Genomic DNA, 16757 nt, shown 5'->3' with positions numbered 1-16757 from the left:
ACCTCCGCTCTTCAGTGGTGATTCTGAGGCTTGTAGAGGGTTCATCAATCAATGTGAGATCCAGTTCACTCTGCTACCCCATCAATATGTGTCTGAACGTGCCAAGGTGGGATACATCATTACCCGCTTGACTGGTAAAGCCTCGGAATGGGCATCTCCGCTGTGGGAGAAAGAGGATCCCCTGATTGATGACTCCAAGGCCTTTATCCGTGACCTGCGCACCGTATTTGATGCTCCCGGCCGGGCAGCGTCAGCTTCCTCCCGCCTGTTCCAGATTCGTCAGGGAACACGTTCGGTGCCTGAATATGCTATTGAATTCCGCACACTAGTTGCTGAGACCAACTGGAACAACGACAGTTATCATGCTGCCTTCTACAATGGGTTGTCCATGCGCCTCAAAGATGATTTGGTCTCACGAGAATTACCTACACGCTGGGAAGACCTGGTGGCCTTGGCAGTCAAGGTGGATACCCATCAAAGGGAACACCAGGTTGTTAAAGAACGTGTGTGAAAGTTTCAACCTCCCCTGGCTCCTCGCTTCCAGAGACCGGTTCTTCCCAGTACTGCTTCATCTTCTTCCTCGGCTCCGGTTCCTTCTCCCTCTATGATTGATGAGCCTATGCAGATTGGTCGTGCCCGTCTTTCCAAACAGGAAAAATTGCGGAGAAGGGCTGCTGGACTCTGCTTATATTGTGGGGGCAAAACTCCCATGAGTGTCCTGTGAAGTCGGGAAACGCCAATGCCTAGGTAAGTTTGGGGAAACTTACCTGGGCGGAATTGATCATCTTCCCCAATCCTCTGCTCATCGTTTTCTTCTTCCAGTACAGTTCCAGTTTGCTTCCAAGACCATTTCTACGCAAGCCTTCCTTGACTCCGGTGCAGCTGGAAACTTCTTGGACAAAGCCTTTGCAGAAAGTCATGCTATCCCTCTTCAAAGCCTGGCTGTACCACTCCGAGTCCTTGCCATTGATGACCGGCCCCTTTCTTCTGCCTTCATCTTCAAGTCTTCACTGGAGTTATCTTTCAAAGTGGGCACCTTGCATACTGAGAGACTTTCGTTTTTGATTATTGATTGCCCATCGACTCCAGTAGTCCTAGGACTTCCTTGGTTACGTATCCATAATCCTGTCATTGACTGGTCTGCAACCCAAATCTCTCACTGGAGCTTCTTCTGCCAACGGAATTGCCTTCCGGCTCAGTCCCTTGTCAAGGTATCTTCTGTTGTTCCAAATTCTGCTATTCCATCTGCCTATCAAGATTTCTCTGATGTCTTCAACAAGAAATCTGCTGAAGCCCTACCCCCTCATCGGTCTTATGATTGCCCTATTGAGCTTCTCCCTGGTACTCTGCCTCCTTGTGGACGTACTTACCCGCTCTCACCATCTGAAACTGCAGCGATGAAAGAGTACATCCAGGAAAATCTCCAGAGAGGCTTCATTCGTCCGTCTTCTTCTCCTGCTGGGGCTGGGTTCTTCTTCGTTGAAAAGAAAGATGGCAGCTTACGTCCTTGCATCGATTATCGCGGATTGAACAAGATTACTGTAAAAAAACGCTACCCTCTACCCCTCATCTCCGAATTGTTTGATCAGCTCAAAGGTGCCAGCATTTTTACCAAACTAGATCTTCGTGGGGCCTATAATCTCATCCGGATCAGAGAAGGAGATGAATGGAAAACCGCATTTAATACTCGGGGTGGGCATTACGAGTATCTCGTGATGCCCTTTGGACTTTGTAACGCTCCTGCGGTTTTTCAAGAGCTAGTTAATGATGTCTTTCGGGACTTACTTGGCCTGAGTGTGGTCGTGTACTTGGACGACATTCTTATTTTCTCTTCAAAACTCACCGAACATCGGATCCAGGTGCGGGAAGTCTTATCTCGTCTGAGGAAAAATAATCTTTTCGCCAAGCTGGAAAAGTGCTCCTTCGAAGTCTCCTCTATTCCCTTTCTGGGGTATATTATCTCCCAGCAAGGCTTCAAGATGGATCCAGCTAAAGTTTCGGCAATCCAAGATTGGCCCCTCCCCACCAGCACTAAAGCTATTCAGAGGTTTATTGGTTTTGCAAATTACTACAGACAGTTCATCAAGGGTTTTTCGTCCAAGATTTCTCCTATCTTGTCCCTCATCAGGAAAGGTGGAAGGCCTCAATGTTGGTCTCCTCAAGCTTTAGAAGCTTTCAGGAGCCTCAAAGATTCTTTTTCTTCGCCTCCAATTCTTCGACACCCTGATCCTCTTCTACCATTCTTAATTGAGGTGGATGCCTCTGATGTCGGGGCTGGAGCCGTATTATCCCAAAGATCTTCTAATGACGGGAAATTACATCCTTGTGCGTTCTTTTCTAAAAAGTTTTCTTCTCCTGAGCAGAACTATGACGTGGGAAATCGTGAGCTGTTGGCTGTCAAACTTGCGCTTGAAGAGTGGAGACATCTATTGGAAGGTTCTTCTGTGCCTGTGTCAATCTTTACTGATCACAAAAACCTTGAATACATCCAGTCTCTTAAACGTCTCAATCCCAGGCAAGCAAGATGGGCACTCTTCTTCTCAAAATTCAACTTCATTATCACGTTTCGTCCAGGCTCCAGAAACAAGAAAGCAGACGCTCTTTCTAGAAGCTTCGTTCCCGAAGATACTAGTTCCGAAGACCCTGAACCCGTTGTGCCTCCTGTCAAAATTATTGCTGCCTTATTTCCCACCATGGCCTCCCAGTTGTTATCCGCTCAGTCTTCTGCTCCTGCTGATACTCCTTTGGGGGTCGCATTTGTCCCTCCTGACCTTCGTCACTCCATACTTGCTCAGTCCCATAATTCCAGGCAGGCCGGCCATCCTGGAATTAAGAAGACTACTGAACTTCTATCTCGCCTGGTGTGGTGGCCTTCTCTTCGGAAGGACGTCAAAGACTTTGTTTCTTCTTGTTCCATTTTTGCTGCTTCCAAGTCTGGGCACTCTCCTCCTAAGGGTTTGCTTCTGCCTTTACCCATTCCCTCCTGTCCATGGACTCATTTGGCGATGGATTTCATTGTAGATTTACCTGTCTCCCTCGGTCATACAGTCATCTGGGTCGTGATTGATAGATTCAGCAAGATGGCTCATTTCATTCCTCTGCGCAAGCTGCCTTCTGCTCAGGAACTTTCAAAGTTATTTATTAAACATATCTTTCGCCTCCATGGATTCCCGGCTGAAGTGGTGTCCGACAGAGGTTCTCAATTCGTTTCCAAATTTTGGAGATCCTTATGTAAAGCACTTCATATCTCTCTCCAGTTTTCCTCTGCCTACCACCCTCAATCCAATGGAGCGGCAGAGAGAGTCAACCAGGCCTTAGAACAATTTCTTCGTTGCCATGTGTCTTTGTGCCAGGACGACTGGGCAGATCTTCTTCCTTGGGCAGAATTTGCTCACAATAATGCTATGCACGCCTCTTCAGAGAATCTCCATTCTTTGTGTCTATGGGCTGAATCCTCTAGCATTTCCTCAAGATCTTCTTCTCACTGATGTTCCTGCTGCCAATGATCAAGCCGCCCACATGCTCGCTATCTGGGTCGCCACCAAGGCCAATTTGGAAAAGAGTTCTCTTTCTCAGAAGAAATTTGCTGACAGGAAAAGAATTTCGTCTCCTCTATATAATCTCGGGGACAGAGTCTGGCTTTCTACTCGAAACATTCGTCTCAGAGTTCCTACTCCCAAACTCGGCCCCAAATTCATCGGTCCTTTTCCTATTATTGAGATTGTTAATCCTGTGGCAGTTCGTCTTCAACTTCCTCCTGAGATGCGGGTTACTAATGTCTTCCATGTGTCCCTCCTCAAGCCTGCAACAAATTCTTCTTCTTCTTCCTCTCCTACTCCTGTTCTTGTTGATGGGCACCAAGAGTTTGAAGTCAAGAGAATTCTGGACTCACGGATTTCTAGGGGCGTGTTACAATATTTAATTGAGTGGAAGGGGTTTGGTCCCGAGGAGTGCTCCTGGGTGAAAAATTCGGACGTCCATGCTCCTCTTCTTATCCGAAGATTCCACAAACAATTTCCTTCCAGTCCCAGTCTTGGTGGTCCTGAGGCCCCCCCTAAGGAAGGGGGTACTGTAATGGAAGCTGAAGTTACTCACCTTCAAGATGGCCACGGCGTCCAAGATGGCAGCGTCCAAGATGGCGACTCCTTGCTTCCCCATGGTGATCCTGCCGGTCGCAGCATGATGACGTCAGCTTCTCCTGGCCCGCCGATTGGTCGCCGGCGACGGAATGGTCGCCGGCGTCAGAACGTGCGTCAGCGTCCTGACGCCAGCGTCTTGACACCGGTGTCAGCGTCGTGACGTCAGTGCGCCCAAACTTTGGCGCCAATTCTGCCTATTTAAACCCCTTGGACATTATAGACCTTGCCCAAGTATAGGTTTATCTTCGTGAATTCCTGGGTGTGATATTATTGCCTGATTTCCGGTGTACCTACCTTGCCTGTTATTCGGATTGACCCTTTGCTGCCTGGACTGAACCTTTTGCCTGAACCACGACTATTCTCTTGCCTGATCCTTCTGTACTACGATCTCGGTGACTACCTGCCTCCTCCTTGGTCCGCACTCCTACTGAGCCCTCGGGCCCTTACAGCGTTTACCTCAAAATCACAGGCTGACCTATCTGACCAATTAAATTGTGCCATTTTATAGTGTCAGGACTACTTAGCAGCACATTGTAGAAAAGGAGAAAACAAAACAAAAACATTTTGTGTTTTGTGAAGCAAATCTCCAATCATTAGAATAGAACTATATCAGAATGTATTCATGATTTTCTTAAAGGACATGTAAAGCCTACATTTTCTTACCATGTATAAAAGTTGGGCATATCTTCCCCACCCAAGCCACATCATTTGTACTGCATGTACTCCTCCATTTGCCTGCACCATCACATTTTCCTTAAACAAATAGCAGCTTTCACCTGGTGGCCATTTTCTGTCTGACACATCATCAGTAATCTTGACACCTGCAAACAAGACATGTTTGCTGTAAAGGTCATGCAATGCAGAATGCAGGTTTACACAGGCACAACATACTTTGATAAAAAGTTCTGCTTGGGTTAAGCACTGTAACGGTTAAGCTGAGCTCAGGAGAGGTGGTTTGGAGAAAGAAATTGAATCACACAGCTAGAGTTTCTGTTGGAACAAGCAATGCTATCCCTTCATTGACTGTTAGACTGCAGGAAGTGTTTAGTAATCTGAGCTGAGAATAACTGAGCATGCTCATGAGCCAACAGCCAAAGCAAATTTCTGAGGGAGGGGGCAGAATCGGTTAGAGGGGGAGAAGGAATTCTAAGTGATTAAGGGGATGTTGCAGCCTTACTGTTGTTAACCTTTTAACAACCAGAATGGCAGTTATCTAAAGATTTCAAAGAGGCTGTTCACTAATTAAATGTTTGTGTGTTTGTGTGGGGGGGGGGGGGTTTCATGTCCTTTAAGGAAGTTGATATTTTATGTAAATAGACCTACTCTCTATAGAAACATGGTTTAACAAGTTACTGAGCACAATGAATGAGATTATGCCAGTCATAATAACAACACAGCATGAGACTGTATTTATAATTAACAGATTCAAACCAAATGTCAAATAAAATATGAATAATGTGAAGATTAGCTGCTCCTGCCTACATTTCTAAACATAGTAATTGCTCAAGATTTTTGACAGTAAAAAAAATTTAAATAACAATAAGATATATCCCTTTTGTAAAGGTTTGCACAGTCATATCATTAAACCTCAGTTGACAGCACTATGATAACATGAGACAGTGTTACTTGCATACGATCACTGTACATCAAAACAGTGCAATAATAGAAAAGACAGGGATAAATGCAATACTGGAATATTAATATATACAAAAATATATTTACTGTCAAGATTAATTGCTATGTGTTAAGAGACAGGAGGAAGGAGGTCCCTATCCTATACATCTTATAGTCTACATGCTACATTATGTAACTCTACCTATTGTTTTTTTTTTTTTACTGCCCTTAAAGGAACAGTAACACCAAAAATTTAAAAGTGATGAAAATATAATGTATTGTTTAGCTGCACTGGAACAACTGGTGTGTTTGCTTCCAAAACGCTACAATAGTTTGTATAAAAAAAGCTGCTGTTTAGCCATGGGGGTAGCCATTCAAAGCTGCAAAAGGAAAAAAGGCACAGGTTACACAGCTGCTTAAATATATTGCAATATATGGACAAACAGTCCCTGTTTTGTTTAAAAGGAAGGGCATTTTTTTAGTATCTTAAGGCACAAAATGATGGCTATAGTGCAGAGGACCTCTTGTATTTGTCTATATTAATTTTTATATCGCAACCTCATTGCACCCCTGTCTAATGGTGGTGTTGAACACAAAATGTGGAAGTTCAAGTAGTGCCAAATTTTTGGTAATTTATTTTAGTAGCTGAATATCCCCATAATGTGCAACTACCCTGTCAGTAGGGATATATGGGTCGACCTGAAACTGTGTGTTCGTCGATGTCCACACATGCTCTTCTGATTTCTTTCCTCAAATCCTGCCCAAAAAGATTTCCATTCTGACTGATCAACAGCCTGTATGGTTTGTGGAGGTGCTTTTATTTTATCAGAACATCTGCCTTGCTTGCGAGAGTAGGATACATACTGGTCACAGCTGCCCATTTCTTTGCAACTTTTGGAATTTTTGTAAAGTGTCTTGCCAACACCTCATTACCTCTTTTTGTTTTCTGATTTTAAATCCTGGTCAGGAATTTGGCTCATACAGATAAGGAGAAATAGTTGTGCTGAAAGCATGCAGACATATGTAGCTAATTAGAAACAGATAAACGTGAGCTATAAAATTAGATGGTCTTGAAATTATAGCTATTTGTTAATAGTTGTTTCTGTCTGAGATTATTTTTAGAAATGTCTAAAATAGAAAAAACTTTTTTTGTCCCAGATTTCCAATCATGGGCCTGTGTCTCTCACTACGGTTTAAATATGACGTCTTTTATTTTTATTTTAGCACAGAACCTGGATCTCACTATCCATTTTAACCAGTTTATAACCAGGATTCTGTATTTTAGCTGAAGGAGGTAAAACCAACTTAAGTACAACTAGTTAGGCCCACCTTCGACACTTTACAATGTAAAAAGGTGGAACTGAATCTGGGCCTACCTGCGCATATCTAAATACTATCTCCCTCCATACAAAGGCTTTTGAGATTTTAGTTATTGTTTAGGAACTAGAGTTCTACCAGTTGTGGTATAGCTTTTTAAAAAGAGCCACATTTAGGGGCAGATTTATTAAAGGTCTAGTTTTAACTGAAAAATTTTGAGTTTTTGAGGGTATTTTTCAGTCAAAACTCGCATTTTTTTTGTAAAAAAAAACAAAAACAAATTTTTTTCAATATTTATTATACCTCGAAGCTGGAAATAGCTTGAGTCAGAAAATACTCCAGTTAAAACCTGTCAAGGTCATGTAGAAGTTAGTGGCAAAGGGCCCTTGAACCATTTGAAGATGTTCGAGTGTTTTTCGGTGGGTTTTGCTTGAAAACGTTGTAGTTCTGACTCCTTCAACAAAGTAGTAAAAGTCTGCTGATCAGACCAGGAAGAGATCTGCTTTCGCCTGCATATTTTTAAAACTACAAAACATTAAATCACAGACATATACTGCTTTCAGTTGCAATTATACTTTAAAACAATTTCAGATCTGTATTTAATGTATGTTGGAAAGTTGCTTAGAACAACATTTTTTCATTATTAAAAAGCAAACAAAGCAAAGCAAAGGTTTTGATATGCCATAAAGAGTGACATTTTGAGACAATTTGCAATTGGATTTTTTGTTAGTTAAAGTTATAGTTAGTTAATGATTTATTCAGCAGCTCCCCAGTCTGTAATTATAGCAATATTGTTGCTAGGGTTCAAATTACCCTAGCAACCTTGCAATGATTCGAGTAAGAGTCTGTAAAATGAAAAGGGGGGTGAACAGAAAGATGAGTAATAAAAAGTTGCAATAAATTTGAAAGGTGGACAGAGTCAGAAAAAGGGCAAATGCTTCAAAAAAACAAACGAGTTGACTACAGAGTTCAAAGTTTTCTCTTCATAACAACACTTAACTGAAGTAATAAATAAAATTGTAAGCTGTTGCTTGACACTTTTGAGTTTTGTTATTTTTTTTATGTGGGGCTATTTTCATGTTTTCTTCTCTTCTCTGTTTTTTTTATCTGACAGGCAAAGTCTTTGGCTTCATCTTTATCAACAAGGCAATTACTTAGAATCTGCCGTCGCCTGGCTCAGTACCCAGAAGAAAGTCTTTATCATGCTGCAAATAAGGCCTGCCTTTCAAGGTGTGTGCAACTGTTTCAGTCACACTTGAATAAGTGTAGCTGTGATATTTTCTTGCAATGGAGAGCTGTAATGGGGTTAAGCCAGTGTCACATTTATGTATGTATATTTTTGTATATGTGGCGCTACGTATCTACACAACAATATACAACAGAACAATAAATGAATAGAATAAACACGGATCAATACAATAATAAATACAAATAAATTCAAAGTACAGTTACATTAAAGATAAGTGCCCTGTAGAGTTACATTCTAAGGGCAGTCTTTGTCTACTCTCATCCACTTCTTTATGTATCTGCACTGACAAGCATGGCATCAGTTAATTACGTTTGCCTCTATTGCACATACATAAAAGGTAACTGGAGGAAGTAGCTTTATCTGAACCAGACTTAAAATAGAAAGGCGTTCACATAAAACATACAAATGCTGATTTATACAGGAGATCAAAAAGGCCCTGCTCATTAAAACTTGCATCTAAAAGGAGTGGGTTCAGTGGCATAACTATAGAGGAAGGATACCCCGCAGTCTCAGGGATCTGCTTCCTCCTGAGCTAATTAAAAAACCCTCCTCCCCAGCCGTACTCTTACATATCGAGAGGAAGGGGCACTTCGGGCAGGAGTGGTAGCAATCGGGATAGGTGGGGTTGAGGCAGGACCTGGGTCGGGGCAGAGGCTGCCATGGGATGGGGGCGCACAGTAGTTACACCACTTAGCGAATTCTAATAGAATTCGAGATCACATTGTTTAACTATTTCAAAAAATTATGAGGGAAGAGGAAAAATGTATAGCACTAGTGCCTTGTAGATGGCACCAATTTATTTGATATTGTCAAGCACATAAGAAATAACTTATGGCAGTACATCAAACCAAAGGCTTATAGAATTATGTAATAAAAGGTGCCACATGTCAAGTCAACTATAGAAACAAATCCACAGGTAGCCTGTGCTCGTTACCTGTTGAAAAGCAAACATTATACCATATTAGTTACTGGGTGTTACTGTACCTGGCAACCTTTATGCCTTTTATAACATAAGAGGGAAAGTTTTAGAGTTTTGATAAACAACTACTTTACTTACCTACATCTTATGTTCTTCTACATGAGTGCACACTGTTTTAAGATAGACTAATAGCATCATATCATTAATCATAGACTAATCCTGAAAAATAATCCCTTAGGAAATCTGGAAACAATAAAAGAAATACATACTCACCAGTATTGTACAGTAGTATGTATACTCTTATAGAATCCCAGCAACACTTATCTGGTAAAGTGTGCCTCATTAAAGGTATTGTCCATCATACATAATATGTTTTTAAAGGTTAACTTGTTTTTAAGGTCACTTTTAGTAGGTTATAGAATGGCATAAAACCAATTTCAGTTGGTCCTAATTTGTATTTTGTATAGTTTTTAAATGATCTGCCTTCTTCTTATGACTCTTTAAAGCCCAGCAGCCTCTGTGAGGCTAAAATTGTTATTGTTATTTTTTATTACATGTTTCTAATCAGTTCCTCGCCTATTCATATTCTAGTCTCTCATTTAAATTACTGCCTGATTGCTAGGGTAATTTAGACTTTAATTTAGTCAGATAGCTGTTGAAATTCCAAACTTGAGACCTAATGATCTAAAAGATGAATAATTCAAAAACCACAAATAATACATATAATGAAGACCAATTTCAAGCTGTCTCTGAATATCACTGCCAATATTATAACTTTGAGGTAAACAATAACTTTAACTTCTCCTTCTCATGACTTAATTATTAAACAGAAAGCATTCAATTATATTTTTTTATAGATTTTTACCAAATTTGGCTAGATCAACTCTGCACAAAAGCCTAGTGGATTCTGGTGTAGAGGAAAACATTATGGATTTGGAAAGAACACAGGATAAAGATTACAGCTGTAAGACTTCTAAGTTTCTAATTCTTGTATATCCTTGTAATTCTCTAGTACTTTCTAATGTATATACCTGCATGCATATTTTATTTTATCACCTTTGGCATTCATATTAACCTAAACCACTAAACTCTAATCATGGTTTGTTCTGTATTTTTCAAGAATGCCTCAGTCATATGTGTAAATATGACATAAGAAATTAGGATTTTGGTGTTTACATTGTTTTTGTAACCTTGGAATATAGTGTTTTTATGACCTTGGAATATTTTGTTTAGGTGAAATAAATTCTGGTGTACTGAGGGTTGGTAACATTTCTGTGCCAATATATAATCCAAATGAAAAGATGAAAGTTCCTGATGTCCTTTTTTATGAAAACAAACAGGTAAGTACTGTACACCAAACATTTCACTTAACATAGACCTTATACAAAACCTTAGATCATGTTAAATTAAATATTTTTTGATGTGCCTGGCTATATTATCTTAATAAGACTAAAGCAAACTTAAGGAAGTGAGTGATTCTGCTAATGGAACTTGCCTCAGCAATGTAATATCTGCATTTTCGCTTCTCAGAATAGATCAGGTATGCTGTTTAGCAGTTGGGCATTTCAAATTTCAGCTACAATCTAATTAAGACCTTTTAAAAATGACTACATTTTCAGCTTCTATAACCAATGCTCTTACAATCATTTGGAGTTTCAAAGCACAACAGGAACATTGAAAATAGAAAACAATTGTTGCTAATAAAACAATAATTATGTGAAAAACTATAACCAAAAATGAACGTTCGCCTAAAATTACATTTTGTATCAGCTGCTATATTTTGTGACATCCAGTTATTTGGGTCTGCCCATTTTATGAATGCCCATTCACTTACCTTAGAAACATTATAATGGCCACAGATAACCAGGCTGTTTTATTTTAGGTGGCCAATCAGGTACGACTTAGTCAGGACATTAATTTTATGTAAAAAAAAAAACACTTTGCCAAAATCCAAATATGTATTTTTCTTTTTAGCATTTAATTAAAGATATAAAACAGGCCAGGAGCATTTGCTGGCAGAAGTAGGATATTTTGCTCTAATAGAGTCGATAATTTATTTATCATAGTAAGTGGTGCTTTATAGAGAGGATAGCTGTGTCTATTATGTGTGCTGACAAGTATTCTTTTTCTGAGGACTTTGGCTGACCTACTTCCACATGACCTGTTTCCTCTTTTTTCACTGGAAGCATCAGTCATTTGGTGGGGGTAGAAAAAGAGAGAAAACTGTGTACCAAGTCATAGCATTTTGTGCATCAGTCACATACTGACTCTTGTTTCAGAATATGTGTGTATGCAGCTTAGCCCACTAATATGTTTATTTGAGCGTGATATTGTCCTCAAGGTAACAAAATGATCTGAAGGGAAGTAGAAGTGGGTCAGCACACATTTGAAAGGTTGTTAAAATGTCTCTGTTGTAATTAGTGGAAAGGTTTGGTCAACAAGACCAAAAGAAAAAGGAAAGCTCTCAATTTGCCATTTCACCACAAGTTTGATTTTTCAGTCTGTGTGAACAGTTGTGACAACCCCTTTAACCACTCAGCCCCTTCAGTGTAGAGATAAAGAGATGCAATATTGTAGAATGGAAAGGGAGCAAGTAGAAATGTGGCTACACTGGCAGGTTTAGTTTATCATACAAATTACAAAATAAAGAACAAAATCAGAGTTAGTTAATAGCCAAAGACCAAACTGGACATAAAAAGATCCACATTGCGTAGCAAGATATATATATATATATAGCACCACTATTCTAACAAAGTTTATAGTAAGCCATCACTACTTCTCAATTCTTTAGGTTACTAAGGTACAGTCATTGATGAACAGCTTAGTAAAAATCTCTTGCAACTGATAAATCCCTGCATTGATAGATATTGGGATTGACACGCCACTAAAATTAAAATGAGTGATAGGGTAAATGCATATGATATTTTCATGCCATTGTAGTTTATGTCTTGAAATACCTCCAATAAAATCCCTGACATATATATTCCTAATACTGAAAAACTGTCTGTTGGATGACCATTCTTTTGTGTTGACTCTCTACTGGTGACTTGGCTGTGTTTTGACCATAAAACTTCATGATTGATTTAATTACCCACAATCAGGCCAGACACTTAACAGAGCTAGCAGCTCCAAGTAACTACAGTATATTGTCTCATTATCTTTACTAATAATAAATGGTGCTCATACCTCCTCCCTCTGTTAGTAGGAATGAAGTCGTTCGAGAGAAAGGTTTCATCTGAATTCTATATATGCATGTATGTAGGAATTCTATATATGCATGTATTTCTATTTACTTAAGTGCAGCAAACAGTCATGTTAAAGACAGCTTGTATTGCAATTCTAAATACAGCTTAAATTGCAACATTTATAGATTTTTCCCCTGTTGCACTGCAGGAATACTCAATTCTATCTATTTTGCCCTAGATAAAGGGTTGGCAAGAGGGAAAGAGCAGTTTATTACATGCAGCTCAATATATGTGCCAACTCATAATCTTATAGGTGAAAGCTACAAAGGATAAAACATAAGCAGGAGTATGCCTTATTGTGCATACAGTAATTAATTTTAAAACATATTTTCTGAGATCACTTTTGTCATTTTATAGCATATGATGGTAATGGAAGACATGCTAAAGGATTTTCTACTTGGAGAACACCTCTTGCTTGTGGGGAATCAGGTAAGTAGTTCAAAGGCAGCTATGATTTGAATATGATTTGAATATGCATTGATTTGAATAAGAGACTGGAATATGAATAGTAAAAAAAAGTAGTAAAAAAAAAAAGCTCTATCCTGCCATCAGAACCTTAGCAGTGACTTAGTTTACTGCTTACTTATATCATGAGCCAACTACATCCACAATTACAGCCAACAAATATAGTAATAATGAGCTTCCATAACTATAAAGTTGGACAGCTCAGTTCTAGCCTACAAGAAATGTTCAATACGAATCACATATAGTAAATAGCAGTAACATGACACCTAAATTACATAATGGGTTATGCAAAAATACTACTACTTCTGAATCTGATTTGTTCAAGCTAATGATCTGGTTCAATAAAGGCTAGAGAGCTCACTCTCCTAGAGAGTCTATAACAGATATAACCCCCTAACCTCATTCACAGGGTTCCCTGTTCCCCGACAAAGAAACTAAAGGTGCTGGTCCCTTTAGGGCAATGGTTTTACTGGGCCTTGGTGTACCCAGGCTCAATGGGCAAACCCAGCTGATCAGGACACCAGAAGCCAAAGAGGAAGATCCACCCATTTCCAAGCATATATTAAAGTGTTTATGCTTCTGATGAAGTAGCGTTGAAGCTACGAAACGCGTTAAGCATGGACTGCGTTTGATGCACTGTTGGTGTTTTACTATTATGTATAATATTTAATCTTCAATAAAAGGAAAATTTATCAATCCTCGACCTGGCTTGGTGCTCCGTGGATCAAAGACTTTCATATATTAAAGTGTGGCAGGATGTGGTCATTACACCTTTTGGCCAATAAGTAAGATATGTAGATTAACGCTAGATACATGGGCTTTTGCCCAACAACAAGGGAAAAGGAGGAACCCTATGGGTCTCTATAGATATACAGTATTTTTGAAACAGTAAAAATGTTATCCAAATGCAAAATTATGAAAATTAACTGAGTAATTTGGTTAATGAAGCTTATATAACCATCTGTTTGATTTGACTGTACGTTACATGCTAAAAACCTCATAATCTTGCCAAGCATGCTCTCATGATTGCTTCCTGTGAAGAGCATGTTGTATCTACCAACAGATTTTATCCTCTAGTCTATGATGTTTGCCATATGCTGTAAGACAAATGTTGACCCCTTGCCTTTTATTGTTTCCGCTAATGATAAATGTCCAAAAGGCTAAACTTTCTTGAGTCTTACTGCACTGTTATTTTGCATTGTTATCCCCTTTAATGTTTCAGCAAGTTTTGTTGCTTTACAGATGTAAATAAATGTGATAATTTGTACAATTAAAAAAACCCAATAGGATTGGTTTGCTACCAATATATTTATTATTTCTATTCAGCCTTCAAAATTTCAATGGTGCTGGTAGGGGTTCTGAGTGCTCAAGCCAGCAGGATTGCCCACAGAAATTCTATAAAGGAATCTTCTTCAAAGAGTTCATTGATGGAAGTGTTTGTTGTGCATTCATTTTCCATATATGAATTTGTGAGGTGCAGTATTATTTGAGGCTACACAACCTATGCCTGCTTAGACAACATGGTGCCCACTAAGTTGCCCCCTCTGCATTCAGAAGCATCTGGTCCAAATGACTTGTTGTCTACCTCCCCATACAGTTTATTCTATGACAAATTCATGGGCAGACATTTTTTTTACTTGCATCTGTCTAAATTTAATGCCATGAAATCAGGCACTGAAGCAGTGGACCGGAATATACTATCATGGCAATGCACAGGGAGAGAAGCAGGGTGGTTTTAAAACTTAATCATTCAGTGAAATATAGCAAAAAGGAGGGCACAAATGCTTGGGCTGTATCAAATATTTAAATCTTTAAAATTAAATGCAGACAAACATTGTCCGAAGAGCTTATTTTTGGTTGGACATTTGTTGCATCTCGTGTGTGTAATTTTAATACATGTAATTTGAAAGTAGGCTAAAGTTTACTGAAGCTATGACAGCATGTTTCCATTTCGAATATGGAGAGACCAGCATTTAGCCAGTGATAGCCTTACAGTTGGTTGAAGTGAACATGTCCATTTAGGTTTCTTGGAGCATTTATGGCACACATATCAAAAAGGTCTTATATTTAGTTACTTAAACTGGTGTTGGAAAAACTATTTGTATTTTTTAAATTATATTGGCAGTTATAGTTCTAAATATATACACATATAGTTAGTTCATATAAATGAAATGTACGTTATTTTTCTCTCAAAAATGCCCTCCATGCTGTAGGGCCAGTATAACAAAGTAAAATTTCTTCCTACAATAGTAGTTTGTTAGAGAGCTGATGTAAGAGCCCTCTTCACTTCTTGTATCAGTTATTGGTCGCTATGGATGTAATTCTATATGCTAATTGTATAAACCCATTTATTGCACAGCGCACTTTATAAATACATGATAATAATTCTAAAATTATCCCTGGGTTCTGAAACTCTGAATACTGATAACTGATCTAACCATAAACTTTTGTATTTAGTAAACTAGGTACATTGCTGTGAAAAAACAAATACTTACTATGATGGTATCACTTGAAAACAATAAATACATACAAAAGTATTTAAGTATACACACACATATATATATATATATATATATATATATATATATATATATATCTATCTACATACACACACAAATGTATTTGTATATACAAAATTTTTAAAACAATTGTTTTTCAATCAACAGGGTGTGGGTAAAAATAAGATTGTTGACAGATTTCTACATTTGTTAAACAGACCACGAGAATATTTACAGCTACACAGGTAAGCCCAATCAAATAAATTATTCATATTTCACGGTAATAAAATTTGTAGTTATTATAAAAAAATCATAACTATTGCTCTTGTCATAAGTTTCTGCCAAAAACTTTGGAGACGTCCAGACTGGCTGGAGTAGTAGGAGTAGTGTGTGATTGTCTTCCCTGTTTCAGCTTTTTCCCCAAAGTTCCCCAAAGTTACATCACTGACAGAAACGCAATATATTTTTAATTTGGTTCAAAGATTTCCTGAAACAGTAGTACCTTCACAATGCTTTAAATGATGGGCATTCAGGTAATTTCATTATGGTAATATTAATATCCATTGAAAGCTTAGGTGTTGAACTACCTCCTGTATTACATGATACGATGCCTTTGCCACCCTTCATAATCCTGCTCACATATTTATGGTTGGCAAATGGAGGTGCTTGCAATTTTGTGCTGGAAACTGTAAAGCTCAGCTGATTGCCTTTTTGTGTACTTACAACATGTCTGTGCTGTGCTAGCTTTTCTGTACCACATAACATTATTGTGTATATTATGAGTATCTGCATGTACTGCCTGAAAGATTTTGCATGTATCTGTGTTTATAATTTGTAAACGTACTTAGACTGGGGTGATGCAAGTTGCAAATTACAAGTGTGGAATGTCTTTCAATTGTATCCTTTCCAGGATGCTATGTGAGTATGTATGTACAATGCATAACAACAGGGAGGACAATCTGTATATATTTATTTATAGCAATGTTAAAGTGCCTGGTTGGTGAGAGACATATGAAGTCTATCCCTGCCCCCTAGAGCTTACAATGTATGTGGGTGAATACAGACAGGTAAAAGTGCTACCTACCTGGTAGCTTCTTCTACTTCTGCTTCTGATCAAGCACCAGTGATTTCCTTCTGCTGCTTCCTTCTTCATGAGGCAGACTCTTCACTCTAGGCAGCCTCTTCACTCTACTGCACATGTATTGGTGTGGCACCTTGAAAAATGAAGAAGAGGCTAGAATTAGGGATATATGAAGAGGCATGTGCCTGGAGTGCAGCTCTGTGGGGTCACATATCTCTTTTGCCTGTCTT

The 16757-nt window shown here is 38.8% G+C and overlaps 1 protein-coding gene across 3 annotated transcripts in view; it reads left to right on the top strand.

The window, feature by feature from the left end:
* vwa8.L (von Willebrand factor A domain containing 8 L homeolog) overlaps positions 1-16757 on the top strand; it is a 159618-nt gene that overhangs the window by 51728 nt on the left and 91133 nt on the right. For all 3 annotated transcript variants that reach the window (XM_018244914.2, XM_018244913.2, NM_001089824.1), the window contains 5 exon segments: positions 8185-8300; positions 10096-10202; positions 10472-10578; positions 12841-12912; positions 15615-15691. In XM_018244914.2, the coding sequence (XP_018100403.1) occupies positions 8185-8300; positions 10096-10202; positions 10472-10578; positions 12841-12912; positions 15615-15691 (479 nt within the window).

The sequence above is a fragment of the Xenopus laevis genome, chromosome 2L (genome assembly GCF_017654675.1).
Source record: "Xenopus laevis strain J_2021 chromosome 2L, Xenopus_laevis_v10.1, whole genome shotgun sequence".
NCBI lineage: Eukaryota > Metazoa > Chordata > Amphibia > Anura > Pipidae > Xenopus > Xenopus laevis.
This window is presented reverse-complemented; position numbering and strand designations above follow the sequence as displayed.